The sequence below is a fragment of the Chaetura pelagica genome, unplaced genomic scaffold (assembly GCF_000747805.2).
Source record: "Chaetura pelagica isolate M959 unplaced genomic scaffold, ChaPel_1.0 scaffold356, whole genome shotgun sequence".
Classification (NCBI taxonomy): Eukaryota; Metazoa; Chordata; class Aves; order Apodiformes; family Apodidae; genus Chaetura; species Chaetura pelagica.
Window position 1 is genome coordinate 1,321,189 of NW_009953964.1, and position 21,214 is coordinate 1,342,402.

A 21,214-nucleotide genomic window follows, 5' to 3' on the forward strand; every position below is an offset into this window, starting at 1 on the left:
TGAAGTAGACATGGATGGGGCCTTCTGATCATCTGCATTCCTCATTCAGCCTCTGATTACTATGTTAGTTATATGCAGTCATCTGTACCTCACAGAGAGTAGGAAGTCTCTTGCAGAAGGAATGAATAAATTGAAAGCAGAAGATGCAAATACAAAAAATATAAAACTTAACTGCAAAAATAGTGCAAAACACTGAGATATAAACAATTGTTAACATACAGGTGCAGGCAGCACATATGCAACAGACTGAATTTTTAAGGAACCTTGTCTAATCCAGGTCAATTCCTGCAGGGCAAATAAAGTGCTACAAAACAGGGTTCCCCTTCTCATCCACCTATTCCACCACGCTGGCACTAGAATGTGATAACATCTGTTCTGGGGCTTCCCTCAGAAAGCATTTAGTAAGAAGAATGTTGGAAGAAATCAGCTGATCAACCAACCAGCAAATTTAAAAAAGCTTAAAATTAACTGCAGCACAGTTACATATTATTTTCCTTTTAAAAACTAAACATGACATAAATCTGGACATCCCAAAGAAGAAAACAAACTAAACCCTTCAGAATATTTCAACTTTTAGGTAAGGTCTTGTAAGATCAACATAAGAGAATGAAATTCCTTTTCCATTCAGGAACTATAATAATAAAAATGCTTGTCTTTGCCAGCAATTATTTAGTAATAGCCAAGATAAAGACATTAATAATGTGTAATAATCACAGTGGAACTCAGTAGTGATTCTCTCATTATCAAATCTGCTCAACATACAAGTCAAAACATGATTTTTTTAACCAACTACATTCTTCATTTTGGCATTGAATTCAAGCTTCTGCTGTCAGAGACAAGAGAAATTAAGTAGGACATAATTCCTTGAATACTAAGAAAGTATACATGCATCAGGCAAAAAAGGAGCCTCTCCTTCCTACACCCCTTACTCTATTAATTAAAACAGCCTTTGTCTCACCAGTACCTGCCACAGTCAAATCCTGTTGTGGAAAACAAACATCCACTCACACTCAGTGAAAGGTCTGCATGTCTTAGAATTTAGCACTCATCACTATTCAGGCAAAAAATCTTTAGAAAAGGCAATAACCCTTCACGATGGTACAATCTGGGAACTGACTGGGTGGGGAGCAACTCAGTGAGAAAGACCCTGGAGCCCCAGTGGATGGAAAGCCAAACATCCAGCAACATGCCCTGCAGCAAAGGAGGCCAGCAGTGTCCTGGGCTGTAGGAACAGAAGCACACCCAGGAGACTGGGGAGATGATTATGACCAGCTGCTCCACACTCATTAATCTGCTTCTAGGATAACTGCATCTAGTTTTGGGCCTCCCAATACAACAAAGGCATCAATAAACCAAAGGAAGTCTCGGGGAGGCCCCCGGGATGGCTGGGAGCTGGAGCACTTGCTCTGGGAGGAGGAACTGAAGGGGCTGTGTTTGTCTGCCCTGGGGAAGAGATGGCTCTGGGGGCTTAAAAGCCACCTGCCAATACCTACAGGTCATCAAGACGACAGAGCCAGGTTCTTCACACTGATATATGGCAAAAGCATGAGACACAAAGGGTATATATATTTAAACAAGGCTCAACCTGGATATAGGGAAATACTTTTCCCCCATGAGGACAGCCAAGCAGTGGAACACATTATCCTTAGAGATCTTCAACACCAGACTAGATTTCAGAGATGACCCAGGCTTGAGCAGAAGACTAGACTAGAGACCTCCAGAGGTCCTCTCTAACCTGAATTATCCTGTAACCTTGCAAACCTAAATCTGGAGTGCAAAATTTGTCCTGGGGATCACATAGGATGTCATAGAAAATGCAGATTTTCCTGATTATAAAGACAGGGCTGTCATATAAAGAATCAATAGCAAGGTGCAACAACATGACTGTGGTGTGCTTGGCATTCACACCCACTGACCTTGGACAAGTCAGTGACTGTATTACTGGACATTGTCTTCTCTCATTTCTCTTTCCACTGTTCAACTTCCTTTAGTCCATAGTTTCCATAGTTTGTTAGCCTGTCTTATTTTCACAATTTGAGTGTAATTCCTGTTTTTATATCTTGTATTCCTGCAAGTTCCTTGGATATTCTCTTGTCTCTCGACTACATGCCAGCATTTTTTTTTTTTAGGTTTTTTCATGGCTTTCGTAATAGTGCTGTAAAAACTCCATTATCCACACTTTGGAAATCCATGTCACATCTTTCAATCTATTACCCCACTGAGCTATAGTCACAGTCCTAACCACAAACATGTACATCTACACTAAAATTCATACTGTGCTAAGTGCAAGGCAACACAATGAGTTAGCAAAGCAGCATAGCAACAAGTAATGCATGTGAATCCATAAATGATCAACTGGTGATCTCAATACAAATAGATGCTAACAGAGCAATGTTTCCCTAGGGAGAAATGAGACACTTTACACTGATATTGAGCAATAACTTCTCAGAGAGAGTGACCGCAGGTTTATCTGATGGGCATTTCTGACTTGGCATTATATTAGCAAAATTTGATCTTCAATATCCCTTATGCTCACCCTTCACCTGAAAAATGATCTCATGTCAGTATGTTGGGCTAGGTTATAAAACATATCTCACTAAAGCATCTCAAAGCCTTTGCACCTGTTTTTCCCCTGGCTTCCTGCAAGACGTTCTGCATCTACTTATCTCTGCGATCTCTTTGCCCTGACAAGACTTCATACCTGTGATTTTGGGATTAAATCCTAGACTACTAAAAAAATTAATAATATTCAATACTTGCACTGATGAAAGTGAGAATAGGCTCTGTTGCACAGTCATTGTGAAACCCAGATATTTTCTAGTTAGTGCATGGTAAGACAATGACAGCGCATGTAAAGCACAGCTGAGGTAAAAAACAAAACAAAACATCTCTAAGGAAGTAATTCTTGCAGCTTTGAATAGAAAAAGCCAAAACCTGCACTATACAAATGATAAGTGAAATACCAAAGTTTAAGCACTATCTCTCTGAAATGTCCAGGTTAGCCATTGCTATCCTATCACATCACTTTGTTCATTTCACGATACCAACCCCTACCACACCACATGTTGAGCAGAGCAGCATCAGCTGGTACAGCTAACACCACTTAGGCAGTTACGTCACTTTATTCAAGTTGATAGGAATACATTTCTGGGAAGCACTACCTACCAGCATCTGTGAAAAAAAAATTCCGAGACGCATCCTGGCTTTTGTTGTGCAATATTGTGCTCCCCCCCAACATGACCCAAATAACACACAAAAAATCCCCACCTAAGAAGGTTTCCTGTTTTTTGCCAAGGTTTCAGAGTATGTTGGTTTCACTTGGGAGCTAAGCAGAAAGGGGTTTCAATTTCAAATGCTAAGCAGGTGACAGAACTTTGTGAATTACAGAAACACGAGTCTCACTCTGATTTCAAGTGCTGAGTTTACCGTATGAAAATGCCCAACAAAGACAAGACAACCTTCATACTGAATGGCAGCTACTTCCATTACCTCTGAGACCTCTGCAAGATGAAACAATAGGTACACTGGCTTTTCTCAGAACTAATCTGTAAGTCATTGCTGACTCAGGAAAGGCACAGCCAAACTACACCCAAGTACTGTCACCTAAAAATCCCCGTTCTTTGTGGCATTACACATACACAGTAGGCTGGAGCATTTTGTCTCTAGGAGAACTGTCTCCTTCACCTAATGAATCTCTTACACCTTTGAGCTGTGAAATAGGACACTTGCTAGGCTAGAAAGTCACATCTAAAGTTCCTGGAGCCAAGCTCCATGATTCCCAGGACCAGTGCACAGGTTTGTTTTTTTTATGGACTGAGGCTGAAAGGATCAAAGCTTCTCTCCTCAGAGGTAGCATCAGTCAAGCCTACTGAGCTACTACTACTCTTTTCCCTCTCAGATTGACTGATATCAGTCAGTAAGAATCACTAAACATGTGACATTTAGAAGATGACAGGCATATTCTACAATTTAATTATTGCCCCTTAACTGACATCTATTTTCAATGCACATTTAAGAACAGAACTTTCTGTCATCAGCTAATTTTGCACGATGCACAGCTCCCTTGGTTTACATTGATTTCAAATGAATCTGATACCAGTGACTGGCAGCCAGATGACCTCTGCCTCTTAGAGGTGTCATCTTTGCATGATTTTCTGGTTTTTTCAGTCGTGGTTTCCAAAATGACTAGCATATTTCATCTCAGTGAAGACTGGACACGACAAAGTCAGTGGCTTTCTGACTCTACAAGCAAAAAAACCCAAATGCAACATAAGATATCAAATGCAACCTAGGTTCCCATTTGTCAAAAACAACTCAACGAGAGGAAACAAAGCAATTGATACCCAAGATCGCCACTTGAGCTATCTGGTTTGATGAATACTCATCTGTGGATTCAGGGTCAAAAAGACAATCAGACTTAAGGGTAAAATAAATTACAAATATGAATGAAAAAAAACTTCACACAAGCACTTACACTGGCAGATACTGGGCTCATTTGTGGGGAGAAAATAATTCAAGCTGCTATCAGCACCTGAAGAATACAATTTTTTGCCAACAGTGGGATGTACAAGTCTAGTTTTTTCAGAAACGCCATAAAGCTTTGTCTGTCACCAAAATAAATGAACACTTTTAAGGATTAAAGACAGGTAACAAAAAATATTAACGATTTTTTTGCCTATATGTCTTGTATCCTAAAAACACCTATGATGCTTTCCAAAAGCAAGATGTTTAATAAAATATTTGCTCTGTGCACAGCTGTTTTTCAGGCTCTAATTTTAAATTGTATAGGGAATAAAATAATAAAAAGAGACATGTCCATTTACATAGTTAACTGCCAGACCCTTTAGCAATTCAGCCCTCTTTATGCCACAGGATTGAATTTAGTATTTTAAGTTTATGCAGAAAACTGAAGTTTATCTTAAATCTCATGTGTCTTTAAGGCCAAATAACACTGAGAAATAAGTAAGTAATAACATTTCCATGTGCAACGTATCCACTGCAGATGTACTGCAAGCATACTATTCTCATCAGTTCTCTCATTTTTTTTCTTTATCTTCTTGCACATGATAGATGTAGATAAATAGCATCAATATTCTAAAAGTAATCAGTATGAGTCTCAAGATACTATTTTCAAGTGTAGCACCTTTAAACTTATTGCAGCTTTTTAATTTCTACAGGAAGTAATAGTTCTTTTTATTCATTTATTTATTTTTCTGAAGGAAAGTCTAAAGCCTTTAAATTACCACATTTTAAAAATAATGTGTTTCTGGTCAGATGATCTTTGATGATCAAAGTTAGACTGGAAGAAATCAGAGAAGCAGAGGGGCTCACAAAAATGTGTTATTTATGTTAGGCAGCAATTACTTGGTGAAAAACACAAGGTGACTCTTTTTTCCTCTCCTTCTCTCTTCTTTTTTATATTTTTTTTTTCCCCTCCAAGTTTGACTTGAATCTAAAAAGCTAAAACTAATTTAACATGACAAATACTTTCATCACTTGTTTAACCTCTCAAGTGAACAATGACAAAGACAATACGTGTGGTATATGCTTTTCTTTTGACACTTAAAAAATTTCTTGCTTTTAACTGGGTTTTACCATCAGTCCAAAATCTTCAGGATGTCCTAATCTGAATGGCTGATTCTACAGTCTTCATGTGTCACCCCAAGATACCAGGAATAATTCCTGGGCTTTGGGAAATGACATATGTCACGGGATTGGAAGACAATTTTATTTACACACTGCATGCTGGAATTTACTGAAACCTAGTGCAATGCTACCAGTTTATACTCTGCATTTCATTTACACCTGGCTACTGAAGAATCAGAGAGAAATAATGAACCTGGCTTTAAATAAGCATAAAACATTCTGCATACCCTGTAAGGAAAAAGTTAACTAAAGTGAATTTTTCCTATACTCTGCTAAAAATAGTATAACACTCAGTCACAGTAACACCTTCAAATGTTCTTTTCCATTGAAACAATTTGCAATTTGTTTCCCTCTGTCTATTCCCTTATCAAACAAACCCAAAGTTGCTTGATTGGCTTTCAGCCTGGTGAATCTGATGTCTATCAAAATTTTTGCAGAAACTGTCAGGATAAAGAAATTCAGGTAGAGAACAGTATGTCTAAGATAGCAAACTGGTATGCATGCAAAGCCAAACATATTTTGCACAAACACATGCCATATCACACTAGCCCAGTACCACTCAGACCTGCAGGAATTTTTCCTAAATATCAGTCAGGATAAGTTACAGAGAAAGATCTAGGAAAACTCAGATCACAACAGTTCTGACTGGCCTATAGAGTCTATCTAAATAAGCAAACTTAAATGGCATTTTGTGATCTAAACCATCAATCTTCGTGTATATTAACGAAAATTAAAACAAAAACTTGCTTCTAACAAGACACAGTGTCATTATTTCAAAAAATGTTGAGCTTCTTAAAATCTCAGTAGTACCTTAATTTAAGATAAATTATGTAGTGTGTCAAAAAGTTTCAAAGGTTATTGTGCACTATGAATTTTTTTAAAGCTTTAAACTTACTGCTTTTTCATTTCATTAATTGCAGTTGTGTGTTATTGGATAGGCAATAGGAATGCCTACATAATTTTTAAAATATTTATTTTTTCCTATCTCTTATGATACTTTTTTTTGCTTGTGTCCTTAAATCAACCCTCATTAGAATTTTTTTCATACCATTCAAACTTCAGCAGTCCTCTGAAAGTCCCATATTTAAAAATGTGTACACAGTATGGTTTCAGAGATCTCTCTAAGTCAATCTCCCATCTCTTTTATTATAGGACAATTCATTTAGAAATCCTGAGGACTTTGAAGTTTCCTTTCAATATAATTGACTTTGTATTTCCCAGTATTGCCTTTTTCATTTAGTCCTGCAATAGTCTTGATAAGCATTGATGCAATCATCTTCACACAGCCTAGATATTGACAAGCCTAAGCAACAGAATAATTTCCTGCAAATTTTGATGACTTTTTGCATAACTATTACTTTTAGCTAATCACAGAGTCATCAGGGCTGGAAGGGACCTCTGAAGATCATCTAGTCCAACCCCTCTGCTAGAGCACGATCACCTACAGTTGATCACACAGGAACATGTCCAGATGGGTTTTGAATTTTTCCAGAAGAGACTCCACAACCACTCAGGGCAGCTGTTACTCTCACAGTAACGTTGTTCCTCCTTAAGTCCAACCTGAATCTCCTATGTTCCAGCTGTGCACATTGCCCCTTATCCTGTCATTGAACACAATGGAAAAGAGACAGGACTCATCCTCATGAGACCTCCTCTTAGATATTTGTGTTTATGAGATCCCCCCTCAGCCTCCTCTTCTCCAGGCTGAACTGACCCAGCTCTCTCAGCCTTTCCTCATAAGGCAGATGCTCCATTCCTCTAATCATCTTTGTGGCCCTGCACTGGACTCTTTCCATTAGTTCCTAGTCCTTCATGACCTGGGAAGCCCAGAACTGGATGCAGTATTCCAGATGTGATTTCACCAGGGCAGGAAAGAGGGGGAGGATTAACCTCCTTTCACCTACTGACTACACTCTTCTTAATGCACCCAGGATGCCATTGGCTTTGCTAGCCACAAGGGCACATTGCCGGCTCATAGTCAGCCTGTTGTCCACCAGAACCCTGAGGTCCTTCTCCCCGGAGCTGCTTTCTAGAAGGTCAGCCCCCCACCTGTACTGATAAATGGGGTTGTTCCTCCCCACATGCAGTACCTTACACTTGCCCTGTTCAATTTCAATGTTTCTCCCTTCCCAACCCTCCAGCCAGTCCATGTCCCACTGAACAGCAGCACAGCCCTCTGGTGTGTCAGCCGCCCCTCCCAGTTTGATATCATCAGTGAGCTTGCTGAGGGTACACTCTGTTCTTTTGTCCAGGTCATAAATGAGTATATTGTACAGGCTGAACCCAGTACCGACCTCTGGGGGACCCCACTAGGTCTCCAACTAGACTCTGCACCACTGACCACAATGCAACCCCAGTGATACAAGCTCTGCCACGGTGGAGAGCAAGAGATTTTCCTTGTGGACATATATGGCAGAAAAACATTATCACCACTTTTTAAGCTTCCCCTGGGCTTGAAGTATTGACAGACAGGAAAATACATCAGGAGGAGCTACTGCAATATGGAGCATTGCCCCTCCTCCTGCATGTCTTGGGGAAACTTAACATATTTCTTCATCCCATGATCAACAGCTCTCACCCACTGCCTCAATGATTAGGATGGAATTGGGATTTTTATCTGCTCAGAACAGTATTCTGGTTGACTGTTTTGAAAACAGGTAACATTCTTCCTCCTGACAGAGAAAAACAGAGGTATTTTGTCTTGACAGAAGTTCAGGGATTAGAAGGTCAGAAGCTCCAAAAGAGCTGCAGAAGCGCTACTGCTTTTTTCCAGAAGAGAGGATATTTAGTTTTCCCAGTCCTCAAGTCCTGCACATAACCAGGAGAAGGTAACCCTCCAGAGAGCTGCAGAAGGAAAGGTTCTTAAGGTTGTTTTTTAGAATAAGGAGATTTAGCACCTAAAGTCATACTACTTTAGGACAGCAAGTCCCAGCAATTTGAAGGGTGGTTTAGTTTATAGCTCATAGATATAGGCCTGTTCTTTGTCATGTGGAATGAACTGTATGAGTTTTTGCTGGGAGTGAGCCAATTAATAAATAACTAACTAAAGCACACCCCTTTTACCTTCCTGTTGCTCTCATACACCTAAGGCAATGCAGCTTCTCTTGTTTTCTTTTCTTTCTTTTCCAACACTTTAAATTATAATCTCAATAGATACATAAAATTTATTCACAGAATTGACTGGTTTTGACTGAGAGTCTCCAATGAACTTATTCTTTACTGTGTATGGCAAGATGCTAGTCAGGTAGTTTATTATTTAATCCTTCAACAAATGCTATCTTCCTAAAACCTGCTTTCTTGCATTCACTACCCACCTCTATTACACTCATCATTCTGCAGTCACGAAAGAAGACCTCAAGAACTGTCAAAACTAATTACTTATGTCATTCTTTGAAATGATAGATCATTCATCAGTTATTAAGAGCCAATGCATTGCTTTACATTCTCTCATTTTAGATAGCATATGAAAGTGTATAAAGCAATAACAGTGTTGCAAAGCTTTGCTTTAGATTACAGTAACCTAAATACCAAGGAAAAATGCATCTCATAATCCATCACTTCAAAGTTATGCACATGATTAAAATATTCAGCTTGCAGTATATAATTTCCCATGTGCATAATCATTCAAACAGGGAGCTGTTGTATGATAACTGTCAAGTTCAATAAATCATGTGCTTTCCAATCTTTTTATTTATATAACAGACTATACTGTTATTTTTCTGAGGTTTTCTGCAGAAGAAATATAGAAAGTTGGTTAGCTCTGTAGAATGGAGGGTGCTGGGGTGCAGGCCTGGCCTGAAGAGACAGTAGCAATAGAGTAGCCAGCCAACTCTCTCTCACAGTATCTATTAATTACATATGGAGGCTCATTAGTACAAAAATAGGATTTCCTTAGAAAACAGTGTCTATCCTGGTGAGTCAGATTATATAGGACTAAACAAATAAACAAATGAATAATTCATTCTCTTCAAATGGAGAGAATAGGGAGAAAATTCAGTACATCTTTATAGGGCTTCTGAGCACTACGTATGGGAATAGTTTCATAGATTAATTTTGCCATTTACTGAGAGAAGCTAGAGAGTTTGTGCAGCATGTCATTGTCATCAATGTATTGTTGGATGCACTGGGAAAAGTACAAAAATACACAGCTGGTTTGTGTAGACAGAAAAAAACTCCAAAACAAGAATAAGGGGGATACCTGAGGGTTAGGAAGTCAGAAATTAATTGCAGAAAGAGAAGATAACAGGAGCATGTTTAAAAAGTTTTGAAAGACCAAAGAATTAGAACATGTTATTGTCATTATTAATACATTAACCACAGGAAATAAGCACCACATCTAGAGCTTCCTTCCTGTATTTTTGCTGACAAAATACTAAAGATGTATGGAATATAGAAAATAACAGCACACAAAATGGAACTACTTAGATAGTTCCAACACCACCAGTAATTCAGGCCCATAGAAAGATATAGACTGAGACTTACTAATAAAAATGATTGTGTGCATTTTGTCTAAAGGCAGTATGTGATGACAATATTTGAATTCAAACACCAGTAGCTTCCATTATTTATATGGATCCACCATCTATCACATTTTTTCCTAAATAGTTTTTAAACATATGGTAGTACATTAAAAAATCATTACACCACCCTCTATTTGGGCCATCTATGTGAGATGCGTATTCGACACGTCAAATTAGAGCATTTTATTTTTCGTCATTAATAAGTATAAGGAATTATAATTCTCTTTGCTTAGTAAGAACACACATCTGTGAAACTGGTGGACCATCTTATCTACTAAAATTTCATTCACTGACACAGCCATGGGATTTGACAGAGAAAGCACAGCCTTACCTATGAAATATGCTAGCAGGATGGCAAGCAGGACTGCAGCAGCAATTGCAGATAAAGCAGCACATTTCCAGCTACAATATTTGGAGGGTTTTTTCAGCTTGAATGCATTCCTGGAGAATGTATTTCTAGGTAGCAGTCTGGGAGGTGGAGTATAAACTGTTCCTGAGGTCAACGGGTAACCAGGGGAAGAACTACTGAAGAGCGGAGTAGTTCCAGAGGAGGTCTTAAACAAGAAATGTCTGGAAAACAGAAGAAGGAACACAGCTGAAAATGGCAAGTTAAGAAGGAGCATCTTCTATTTCTATTCCGTTCCAGCTGTCACCGTGTGTTAAATTCAACTAAAAAGAAAAATAATTTTGTATAAAGAAATAAGGAAAAGAAAAATCTTATAGCCTCAATGCCACCTTAACAACTGTCAGTCAAACAGTGTCAGGATATCTTCTGTGAGGATACCTGCTTGTAATTAGATGCAACTTGACCAGATTCTAGCTAAAACACCAGCATAACCAATGAAGTGTCTTTGAGTACCGACTGAGATTGCACCTGTAAGTGAGCAGTCTAGGAACAAAGCTTGTATCCAAACATGACCTCACCATCAATCCCTTTTTGCCTGTGTTTGATTAGGACAAAGCAACCAATTCCACTACAAAATACATTTATTAGTAAAAAAGAACACTTTACCAAAAAACATCCTTTCTGAGTTCACGGGTTCACATGATTGTCCTGTGGAATCCACTATCCAAAAAATATTCTAAGACCAAAAAAAATTGAGTCTCATTAACAGTCTCAGCAAAAGCTGCCAGGAAAAGGTCCATTAAGAATGTATTAAGTATTGTAAGAAAAAAAATCTTGCCAAAATTAGAACTTTTTTTTTTTTTTTTTTAAATGGTGCACATGTTCAGTTCAAACAACTAAAGCAATCACCATAAGCATAAGACTCAGGAGAAGAAAAAAGGACTTCAACACCGTAGGAGTTTGTTAAGAATATACGGGACAGCACAAACTACCTAACAAGTTCTCAGAAAATGCTGCCAACACTGGAGAAAGCAAACTAGAAGGCTGGCAACTCCAGATTAACTTCTCACAATCAGGAAGAAGTGACTGCAAGCATGTTCCCAGTACATGATCAAAAGAGAAGCACAGAATAAAGGCAGTGGACTTGAAGAGGGCCACTTGTTTTGAGACAAAACACTTTGAAGATCCATTTCATGTCCTGTCCCTTCACAGTGCTGTAAAGCAACTGCTCCTCGGAATCATTGAGACTGAAGATACCTGGTTATCTCAAAAATCAACAAAACCATAGTCTGAAATTACCTAAGTCTTACTTCAGATGTAAAAACATTTAGCATTTTTATTCAGCTCATAAGCCAGTATGTCACTCTCAAGCCACCTGTTAGAACTTCAAAATCAATCTCAGTCACTGTTTATTACAACAATGATTTGGAAGACTGAAGCTGAAATGTGTTTCCAAGTACGTTTTCCAACCCATCATCATGCATGCACATACTTTCAAGCACAGCATTTACTGTACACTTATTACACAAACTAAAGTGATTTTAAAGAGTATTAAAGTGTTTGTTTTGAAATGAAACCCAGAGCATAATAAATTGCAGAGCATTTGCATACAGGTAGCAGAAAATAAAAGGAAGGCTGGCTAGGTTTCCCAGTTCTTTGATTAAACATGAACATTTGAAGACAACCTCTGAAAATACATTTTTTTAATGCAGTCATTTATAAAATCTATTAGTGAATATGACAAAGATCACTTAATCTGACACTGCCTTTGGTATTTTGGGTATCTGGTTGGTTGTTTTTTTTTCTAAAACCCAAATAGCCTTGTACATCCTTTACAACAGTGATCAAGCTTTAACCTGTTTCAGAAGAAGAGTGGATTGGAACAGGCTTTCAAAGCCTAACTATCTCAAATAGTTTAATTCTGTGTTTTGGTGTTTTCTTCTGTGTTGTTTTGGTTTTGGTTTGTTTTTGAAAGGTAGTATTTGTAAAACAAAGAAAGAATTAGAATACAAAGTGAATATTCTAACCAGTTACTGAACAAAAACCTGTCTGTTTTTCAAATAACATTGCTGCTCTTCTTTCCTCAACAGGAAGGCTCATTAGACATTAGAATAATTTATTTTCTGCATATTGTTCATGATCTATGAGAAAACACAGTAAAGGCAATTGCTAAAAGAGTTTCCCCCTCTAAATAACCTAGACTTTAAACACACCTTCCAGTTGCAAGAAAGCAAGAAACAACGAGAGGCTGATTTCATGAACACTGCATTTTAAATGTTTCTTTACTTTGCAACAGTGCAATTAAAGTAACCGTTGGGAAAATGATGTTATCAAGCTGGTTGTGCTACACTAGATCTACTGACAGTACTATTCTTTTTGTCTGGCTAAAACATGATTAACACTTGTTAGGCAAGGCAGTTTTAGCTCTTTCTGCTTGCTGTCCAGTGCTGAGAACAAGATACCACTTCAATCATAAGAATTGGGGATTGAAAGGACACGGAGCATGAGGAAGGAAAGAGAGGGACAGAGAGACGTGGCGAGACCAAGGCAGGTAGGAAGGCTCATCTTTCTCAGTCAGACTAACTGCATCTGTCTCAGCTCAGGACCTCCTATCTCCTCATAAATCCTCATGGTGTTCGTGGAGTTTTCAGGTTTGGACCTAAGGGTATACAACAAATCTTACAGTTTGTTCTTTTTTCCCTGCACAAAAGCAGATCTCATAGAATCAAACTGGAAATTGCAGTTCTTAGCACTGTCTTTATCTGAAATGTCAAGGTTTTTAAAAACAAGAATTTTACGTTCTCTTGAGCTAAGGCAGCTGCAGAGCCAACAGAAAATTTAATATAAAGCATTGTTAAAGTAAACTCAGGTATATAATGAAACTCAGCTTCCATTAAAATTGAATTAATGAATATCTAGATAAGTTTTAATAGAACACGCCAATCATAGACTGCTTCATGTGAGAAGAAGAATAAAAAATAGTTTCACTGTGATCCCCTTTGTGATACATAAAGATTATACAGAAAATCAAAATACTTATCCACGCAAACATGCTCGCTATGATATTGTTAAAACAGATCAGAATGTGATAGATGTAAACGAGGCTGTTTGCAATGGATACATGGCAGTGTTATTCTCAAAGAAAAAAAAATTTAAAAATAATAATAATTGGATAAAACTCTGAATTCTGTCATATCTCCAAGTGGCAATCATTAGAAGACAGCACATGAAGTTAAAGTAATTATGCCTTAACAATTAAAAAAAAAAAGTTTAACTAAAGATGTTCAATATCCACCAAACCCTTTTAGAAAACTGGCACTGCATTTGTAAGCTGGAGACCAGATGAGCAGAAATACCTTCAGTGATAGTAAAGCACATCAAAGAGAGAACATGATGGGCAAAACCCCAGGACCCCCAGAGTTTTATGTCTAGATTCAGCTACTAATAGAAATAAATTGACTTGTCTCAACTCTATCTCTAAACCAAATGATCTATAGCTATATTTTTATGTGGGATTTGACATGCTCTGGTACAACCAATTGTCTCTGGGCCCAAGCTGCACAGAGAGAACGTGAGCATTTATCAACATTAATTACAGTCTCGCATCAGTAAGACAGGGAGTCATTGCACAGTGACTGCTTATGGAAAGAAATTAACTTATTTGTACCCATTCACTTAATTTCAAATATACTCTATATTAGAATTTTAAAAGCTGTATATTCTCTGTCTTATCTATTCATGTATCAAACACATGTTCATAATTACCATTGATAAAGTGATTTAGATTGGGAATTCGATGGTGAAAACACTGGATTAAATTTGCCAAGTCTTAACCCACTCTCCCTAATTTCTGCACATCTCGAAGACACTCCTATACTGGAAAGCCACGAAATATGATTGTCATTAGACAATGATTCAGTAATCTAAGCATCTGTGGGAGGGATGGCAGGAGGCTGCATGCTGCTGACACAAAATCAGTTCCCCTGCCACCCACCCGGTGCTCTCCCCCCGTGGGCGCCCTGAGCTGTCACCCCCCTTTGTTTTAGGCAGCGCCTGCTGCTGATGTGCTGGAGCTCAGAGCAGGACCTCATCACTGCTGCCAGGAGAAAGGTGACATCTCTGAAAGTCGAGCTTGCAAGGGGACATTTGTCCACACTCCTGTGGACTAATGGTAAATGGAAAAAGCTATATTTTGCTTTCTTCGTTAATTCAGAGCTCTCTACAGCATTTATTTTCCCACAGGTCAAAAGGACCTCTGGTGCTCTGGGAATAGTGGTATGACAGAGACTGTATTAACTTCCATAGTCTTTGAAAGAGCAATCTTTTTATTTTCTTCCTGCTTTCAGGCCAGATTGTCATGGCAGCACACTGCAAAAAGCAGTTGAGGAAAAAAAATAAAAATAGATTGTTTTTGTGATGAAAAACTGCAATAGAAAGGAAGAAAAAGATATTTTCTCACATAAATTGCTTCTTTCTCACCTTAACTACCCTAAGCTTCTTCCGTATGAAAAAAGAAATAGAGAGCTGTAATGCTTAAGTTGTCCTTTCTTTATGTTTTTTTGACAAGTTTTTAAGAGAAAAGATACATATCAACAGAATAGTAACAAGTCAGTTTAGCAGTTTTATGACTTAAAAAATATCTTAAAGCTGTGGTAAAATCACATTTGTCTATAATTTATTGGATATGTATTACTTAGCAGAAATAAACAATGCAATATAGAAGGCAACATGCTGGCTTTCACTGGGGAAAAAGAAAAAAATTATCTTCTATACGTCCTCCAAACAAGTAGCCACGAGTACTTTTATGTCAGCGGAGGCCTCAAAGTGGCTGCCAAATTCACAGTGAAGTGTTATGGCAGTTTTCTATCTTCCATACAAAAAGAAACCAAGATTGAAAAACACTACAAGCTGTTCCTACCACTTTTTTTTATGCTAAGAGTGAACTCCTGAGTGTCAGACTGGTGCAAACTTTGGTTACCTGTGTAAGGGTCTGTCTCTGCTTAGCCCACATCCAGGCCTCAACTGAAGCTGCTCTCTCACCTGGTGACCCCTCCCCAGCCAAGAAGGGGAATCAGGAAGTGGAGAGAAGACCCGGGGGTTGAAATAGACATGGATTTAACGAAATACCACAACTAAACCAAACACCAACACCAAGTACCTCAGCCTAGCGGTGAGGGAGGGAGCAGCAGGCTGAGAGGGAGGAGCCCCAGGAGCTGGAGCTGCCCCCTCAGCACAGCTCCCCTTCCTCCTGAGCCTGAGGTGAGGGGTGGGACAGCCCTGGGGGGCAGCCGGGGCAGCTGCCTGGTACCTCAGTCTCTCCCCAGAGGAGATTTATTTGCATGTTCTTGCAGAGAAACGCTGTATTATCAGTACACATCTGAGGGCTCTCTGATGTGGTAGCATTGCAGAGAAGTCTCTGCCCTTTTTAGTGTCTAGGACACGCACTGAAGTGGGCAATAAGGGTCTTAAATGTTATCTATGTATGTTTAAATTGTATCGTTACATGGAAGTGTTGCAATCACATCTGCAGAATAAACTCAGCAAAATGGGATTTTCCAGGATGACCTATTTAAAATACACACTTACATAAATGAACTGGCCATTTTACACAAGTGTGCCTACATGCACCCTCACCCCAAATGCCTTTGGCAAGCAAGAACACACTACTTCAGTGTTCTTCAGCCTGCTGCAGGTAACACATTTGTAACTTACTGTGCACTGTGAAGGAGCTAAGGGCACTATTGGGCACAGAAACAGTAATTCAGAATGAACACATCAATAGCAGGGGGACATAACTTTGGCAGCTGCCATCCAGCCTCCAGCACAGCTCTTATACCAGCTTCCCAGCTCTTGAAAGGTTCATAATTCCTTAAAGGTTGGGTTCTTCACATCCCCAGGCAGTGTCTTCTAAAAAATGCAGAGTGTTAAGCAGAGTGTCACCAATGTTGCCTTAAGTCCCAGACTAGCTTGTCACTGCAATCTCCACTCTCTTAACAAAGACACAGTTGGACACATGAAAGCACAGTAATTGAAAGCTGCCTGACAGGAAGGTAGGATATTGTAAAAAAAGGCAGGTGCCAGCCTTTGAGCACCCTGCTCTGTCATATTATTAAACAAAAACAGGCAAAGTTCACAAAGCTGCGACTGAAAACAGAGTATGTACAAAAAGGCAAAACATCTGCACTGTATCCCAGCTGCAGCATTAGGTCTGTACCAGGTGCCTTTTTACAGGACAAGCTGCATTTGATCTGGAAGATGTTAATTGAGATATTGTTGGATAAGGTTTTCCAACCTTCACTCTCTCTCTCTAAGCTGCCCCCTCCAGCACCCTGCTGGGGCTCCCACTGCCTGTGCTCCAGGCTTGCCTCCCAGTGGCACAGCCCTGGCTCAGGCTGCTCAGAGATCCTCAGAGCCCTGGCAAAGAACTACCAGAGACTGTGGAAAGGTAAGGTGAAAAATGAATATGGATTGCTGTGATGGGGATCCCCAGTGGCTCCAGAATTTGAGAGGGAGAACATGGAAAGGCATACAATCTGAAATGGGAAATCCCAGGAAGGCTGGCAGGGCTGCACGGGGTTGACTGGTGGTGGTAATGGAGCTATTGGCATGCAGCAGCTCAGTGTCCCCAGGGACCTACAGGGGCCACCCCTTACCTTCCTGACTGCTGCCTCTGTGGCCAAAAAAGACTCTGGATGCACTACAAAAAGGTGGTGAGCACACTCACTCAGCCTGTCAGTTTAAATGTTAGTTAGTTTTTATGTGAGTTGGCCAGTAAATAATGGCTTTACGCTTTAAATTCAGGCATATCCTTTTTTCACGATCATTTACTCTCCAGGAATGTAGCAATGAATCTAAGCTGCTAGTTTGCAGCTAGTAAAGAGTAACAAGAATAGCTACAGACAAACACAGAAGAAAGAAACCCCAGTTACTCTGCATATGTACTTACAATAAGAGAGATATAGGAAGATTTAGGTAGCTCTGAATCAGCTGAAACCATAGGACCTTTCCTACACAACAAAACTTGTGTCTTTTCTTCTGTAAAGTTCTGAGTGGTATGTTGCACAGTGCAAAGTGATGAAATCCAGTACTGCCTACATTTGTTATTCCAGCAATGATGGTAACGACAACAGCATTTTGCATTTCAATAGGTCCATTCATTTTCTCTTTTTGCATCACTTAATGAACATAATTTCAAAACACTTCTATTTTAAAACACAGACATGTAAGCTCTTCACTATCTCTTAATTTGACTACTTGCTTAACAAGAAAAAAAGTACTAGCAACAGTGCTATTTCACATCTCTAAAATAATATAAATAATAATAGAATACTAAACTCATATCTCTAAAATAATTTTTATCAGTCTACATGTAAATGTAAAAAATAGAAACCTAAACCACATCATTTGAGAGTTTGTTGTTTGTTGTTGTTGTTTTTTAATAAAAAGCAGCACCCTAAATGTACCTGCCTCTTCCCCTACCCTCACTCACTGCCTGGTCTGCACAACCCAAAACTTTAAAATGCAAACCAACAAGATCATGAAAACGTGCAATTATCTGCAATATGTAAAAGCTCCTTTGAGCTTACACGTGTGAGCAGGAGACCATCTAGACTGATTTTCTGAACCATCATTACATATTCTGCTTTTGTAGTGTTTTACTTCACCCTTTTTTCTCTCCTATCAGTCTCCTTTTCTTATGAAAACAACACTACAGTAGCCTGCTAAGAACAACCTTTCTACAACGTTTTTGGAATTCCTCCATGTACACTTCCCAAATGCGTGTGAAGTCTCTGGGAATGCTTTTTGAGCACGCTCTGGTCAACTCTTTAAAATGCTTTTGATTTTTAAACAGGTCCAGAATCTATCTGAAATAAAGGAGAAACATTAGTATAGAACAGTCAGTCTGGAAGCCAAGCAGCAGATCCTTGTGAGCAAACTCAAAGAAAGTATAGACATGCATATAAATATATCTTTACAAGTAAAAGATTTGGACTGAAAAAAATTCAGAGTAGAAAACTACAGATTAAGACTAATTTTTATTCAATTTTGTATATTTTTTTTTCCTCTGGGGTTAAGTATTATTAATTATAATGGTACCAACCTAAATTAATATCAATAAAAAGTACAGAACAGGCATTAGTGCATTAGGCAATCTCAAACATACATCCATGAAAGCTCTCCTGTCATCCTCACTTATGAGTCATTTTCTTTTTGACTGGTGCCTGCAGATGGCCCTGTGGGAGGTTCCCCTCCCAGAGAGGACTCTTACAGTGCAGAGGAATGCAAACCTTCCTCACAAAGCCATACTTTTCTCCCATGCCCTCAGAGCATTTCAAGTTTGGAAGCAGAGTGCTGCCTCTCCAGCTGTCTGGAAGTAATGAGACTCACACCAGGATGTTCAAAGGTAGCACTTTCATCATTCACCCTCTTCGAAAGCAATGATTAAAGAAGCAATAAAGGAACACCTCCTAACTGGAAAACATAGAAACCAGCACTTTGGAAAGGAGGAGGAGGAGATGGTTTGAAACAGACTGCAAGAGGACAATAAAAGTTAAAGAGCATTAACAGCAGCTCTGAGCCTAAAGGTAAAGCAGCTAAGTACTGCAGAAATGAACCATAAAAACAGCACCATAAAACCACTGTGGCCATCCGTTATTGTGTCCTTAGTTAAAGGTGTTTCAACCCTTCTGTTACGGGTAAGAAAGCAGAACAATTACGTAGCCAACCTGGGGGCCTGTTGCAGTCATAAAGAAGCAGCAGAATAGGGAAATAAAAGTCCATGTTTGTTTGCCTTGAACCAGAAACAAACATACTAAAATCGAGCAGGCATCATTGGAAGTGTTCAAGGCCAGGCTGGATGGGGCTGTGAGCAACCTGACCTAGTGAAAAAGCTCCCTGTTGGTGGCAAGGAGTTGGACTAAGTATCCTTAAAGGTCCCTTCCAACCCAAACCATTCTGTGCTAAACTCCATATAAGCATTTTGCAGTATTATAATTCCACGAAAAGAAACAAGCTACCACAATACAGCTAAACAATTATGTAAAAAAATACAGAGCTACAAAGGGGATACAGAGATTTGGGGTGTAGTTGCCTGAGGAGGGCACAAGAAAACATGCAAGCAGTAAAAGCTTATCTTACATCACAAATTAAAAAACACAAATGTAATTAAACCCTCCGATCAACATTGAAACAAGAGGTGCAGAACGAATATATGTGGAAAATCTGCTGTCTCCACACAGTCTGAATTTAGCCCAAACTGCCTAAGACAGCAAAAGAAAGAAAGGAAGCGAGAAACAGCCTTACCAGAAGAAAAAACCCAAACCAACATGCAGACAGGCCCATGTTATACTATTCAATTATTTCAGCAATTGGTACTGTTAGATAAAGAGTGGTCTGGAATCTAAACTGTGATCTGAGTTTTGCAGTGCTGACATACAGCATTCCCTCCAGACAGCTTCAGTGCTGCTTCTTGTTTCATAACCAGCAACGTGACCACTTGCATGTCATTGTCAGATGAGAGCAGAATCTACTGGAGGTAACTGAAAGGTGAAAATTACAAGTTGTGAAACTCTTTCCTGACAAAACAGGTGCTGTCAGTGCCTCCTGAGAACTCAGCTACTGAGATTACTAAAGTAACAAGAAAAAACAAGAAAAAATAATCATGTGTAGTGCACTGTGAAGAGGCAGTGTAGGAGGAATCAGTGTTCCACAACAAGCTACAACTACAAAGTAAAGGCTGAACTAAAAAGTTCACAAAAAGGTGTAATTTGTTTTTGTGGCTACTGATGTGAATTTAGAGGAAATACCAGTTTTGAAGTGGCAGAATTACAGGCTCATTCTCAAAATCTCCCATGATTCTGTAGGTATCAATTTTAGCAATACCCACCCTCAACCAAAAAAAAAATAATAAATAAATCTTTTGAGTTAATATTCTTGTGATTGAAATTGTCATGAAGTCCTGACAGGTGTGTGATTTCAGAAAAGAAGAAAAAAAAATATCCCAAAGGAACTCTGGAATAGTCATAGAACACAGCAGTCCTGTCTTTATGTTTTCTACCGTCTTCTTGTTTGCCTAGAACAAACCTATCTAGGGAAGAGCTCCAGTTAACTACTGGTATCCTGCAACCTCCAAAAATAACAGTATTCACAAGGTAACCTTTTGTCATCAGCATGAACACATACACATCCCCAGAGGCTTTATGACAAAAAATAGAAAAGGAGAAGAACCAAAGTCAGTAATGGAATTTCTCGTCTCCACATACAGGGAATAGGCACAAAATCAGAGAGCGAAAAACACCCAGGGAAACGTCCTGCTGCTCAGGGATGCCAGTATTATGACAAAGAATCATTTTGTGAAAGTCCCAAGGAATTCCATGTTTGGTAAACTGGGACAATCTTATCCCATTAGAAATCACATATTTCAGATACTATTGTGCCAAAGAACAGCTTCATATGAAAACAGATAGATGAAAAGCAGTAGTGGGTTACTCCACACGAGAATTAAAAGCATGTTGTGATCCTGTGGGCAATGAACCACACAGCAACAACAGACCTGGACTTAACAGGACAAACATTTTTATCTTATAGCTCTTACTAATAAATACAAAATCTGGGATGTCAAAATTAAGTTTTAAATATTAGCAGATGCTCTCACAGAAGCAGCAGATAAGAGCAGACCTTCACTTTTTTCTTGGGGGGGGGG

The 21,214-nt window shown here is 39.0% G+C and overlaps 1 protein-coding gene across 1 annotated transcript in view; it reads right to left on the reverse strand.

Moving 5' to 3' along the window:
- Positions 1-21,214, reverse strand: part of TENM2 (teneurin transmembrane protein 2) — a 468,850-nt gene that overhangs the window by 149,313 nt on the left and 298,323 nt on the right. The window contains exon 5 of the mRNA XM_010001945.1: positions 10,498-10,736. Within this exon, the coding sequence (XP_010000247.1) occupies positions 10,498-10,736 (239 nt within the window). The remainder of the gene's footprint in view (positions 1-10,497; positions 10,737-21,214) is intronic.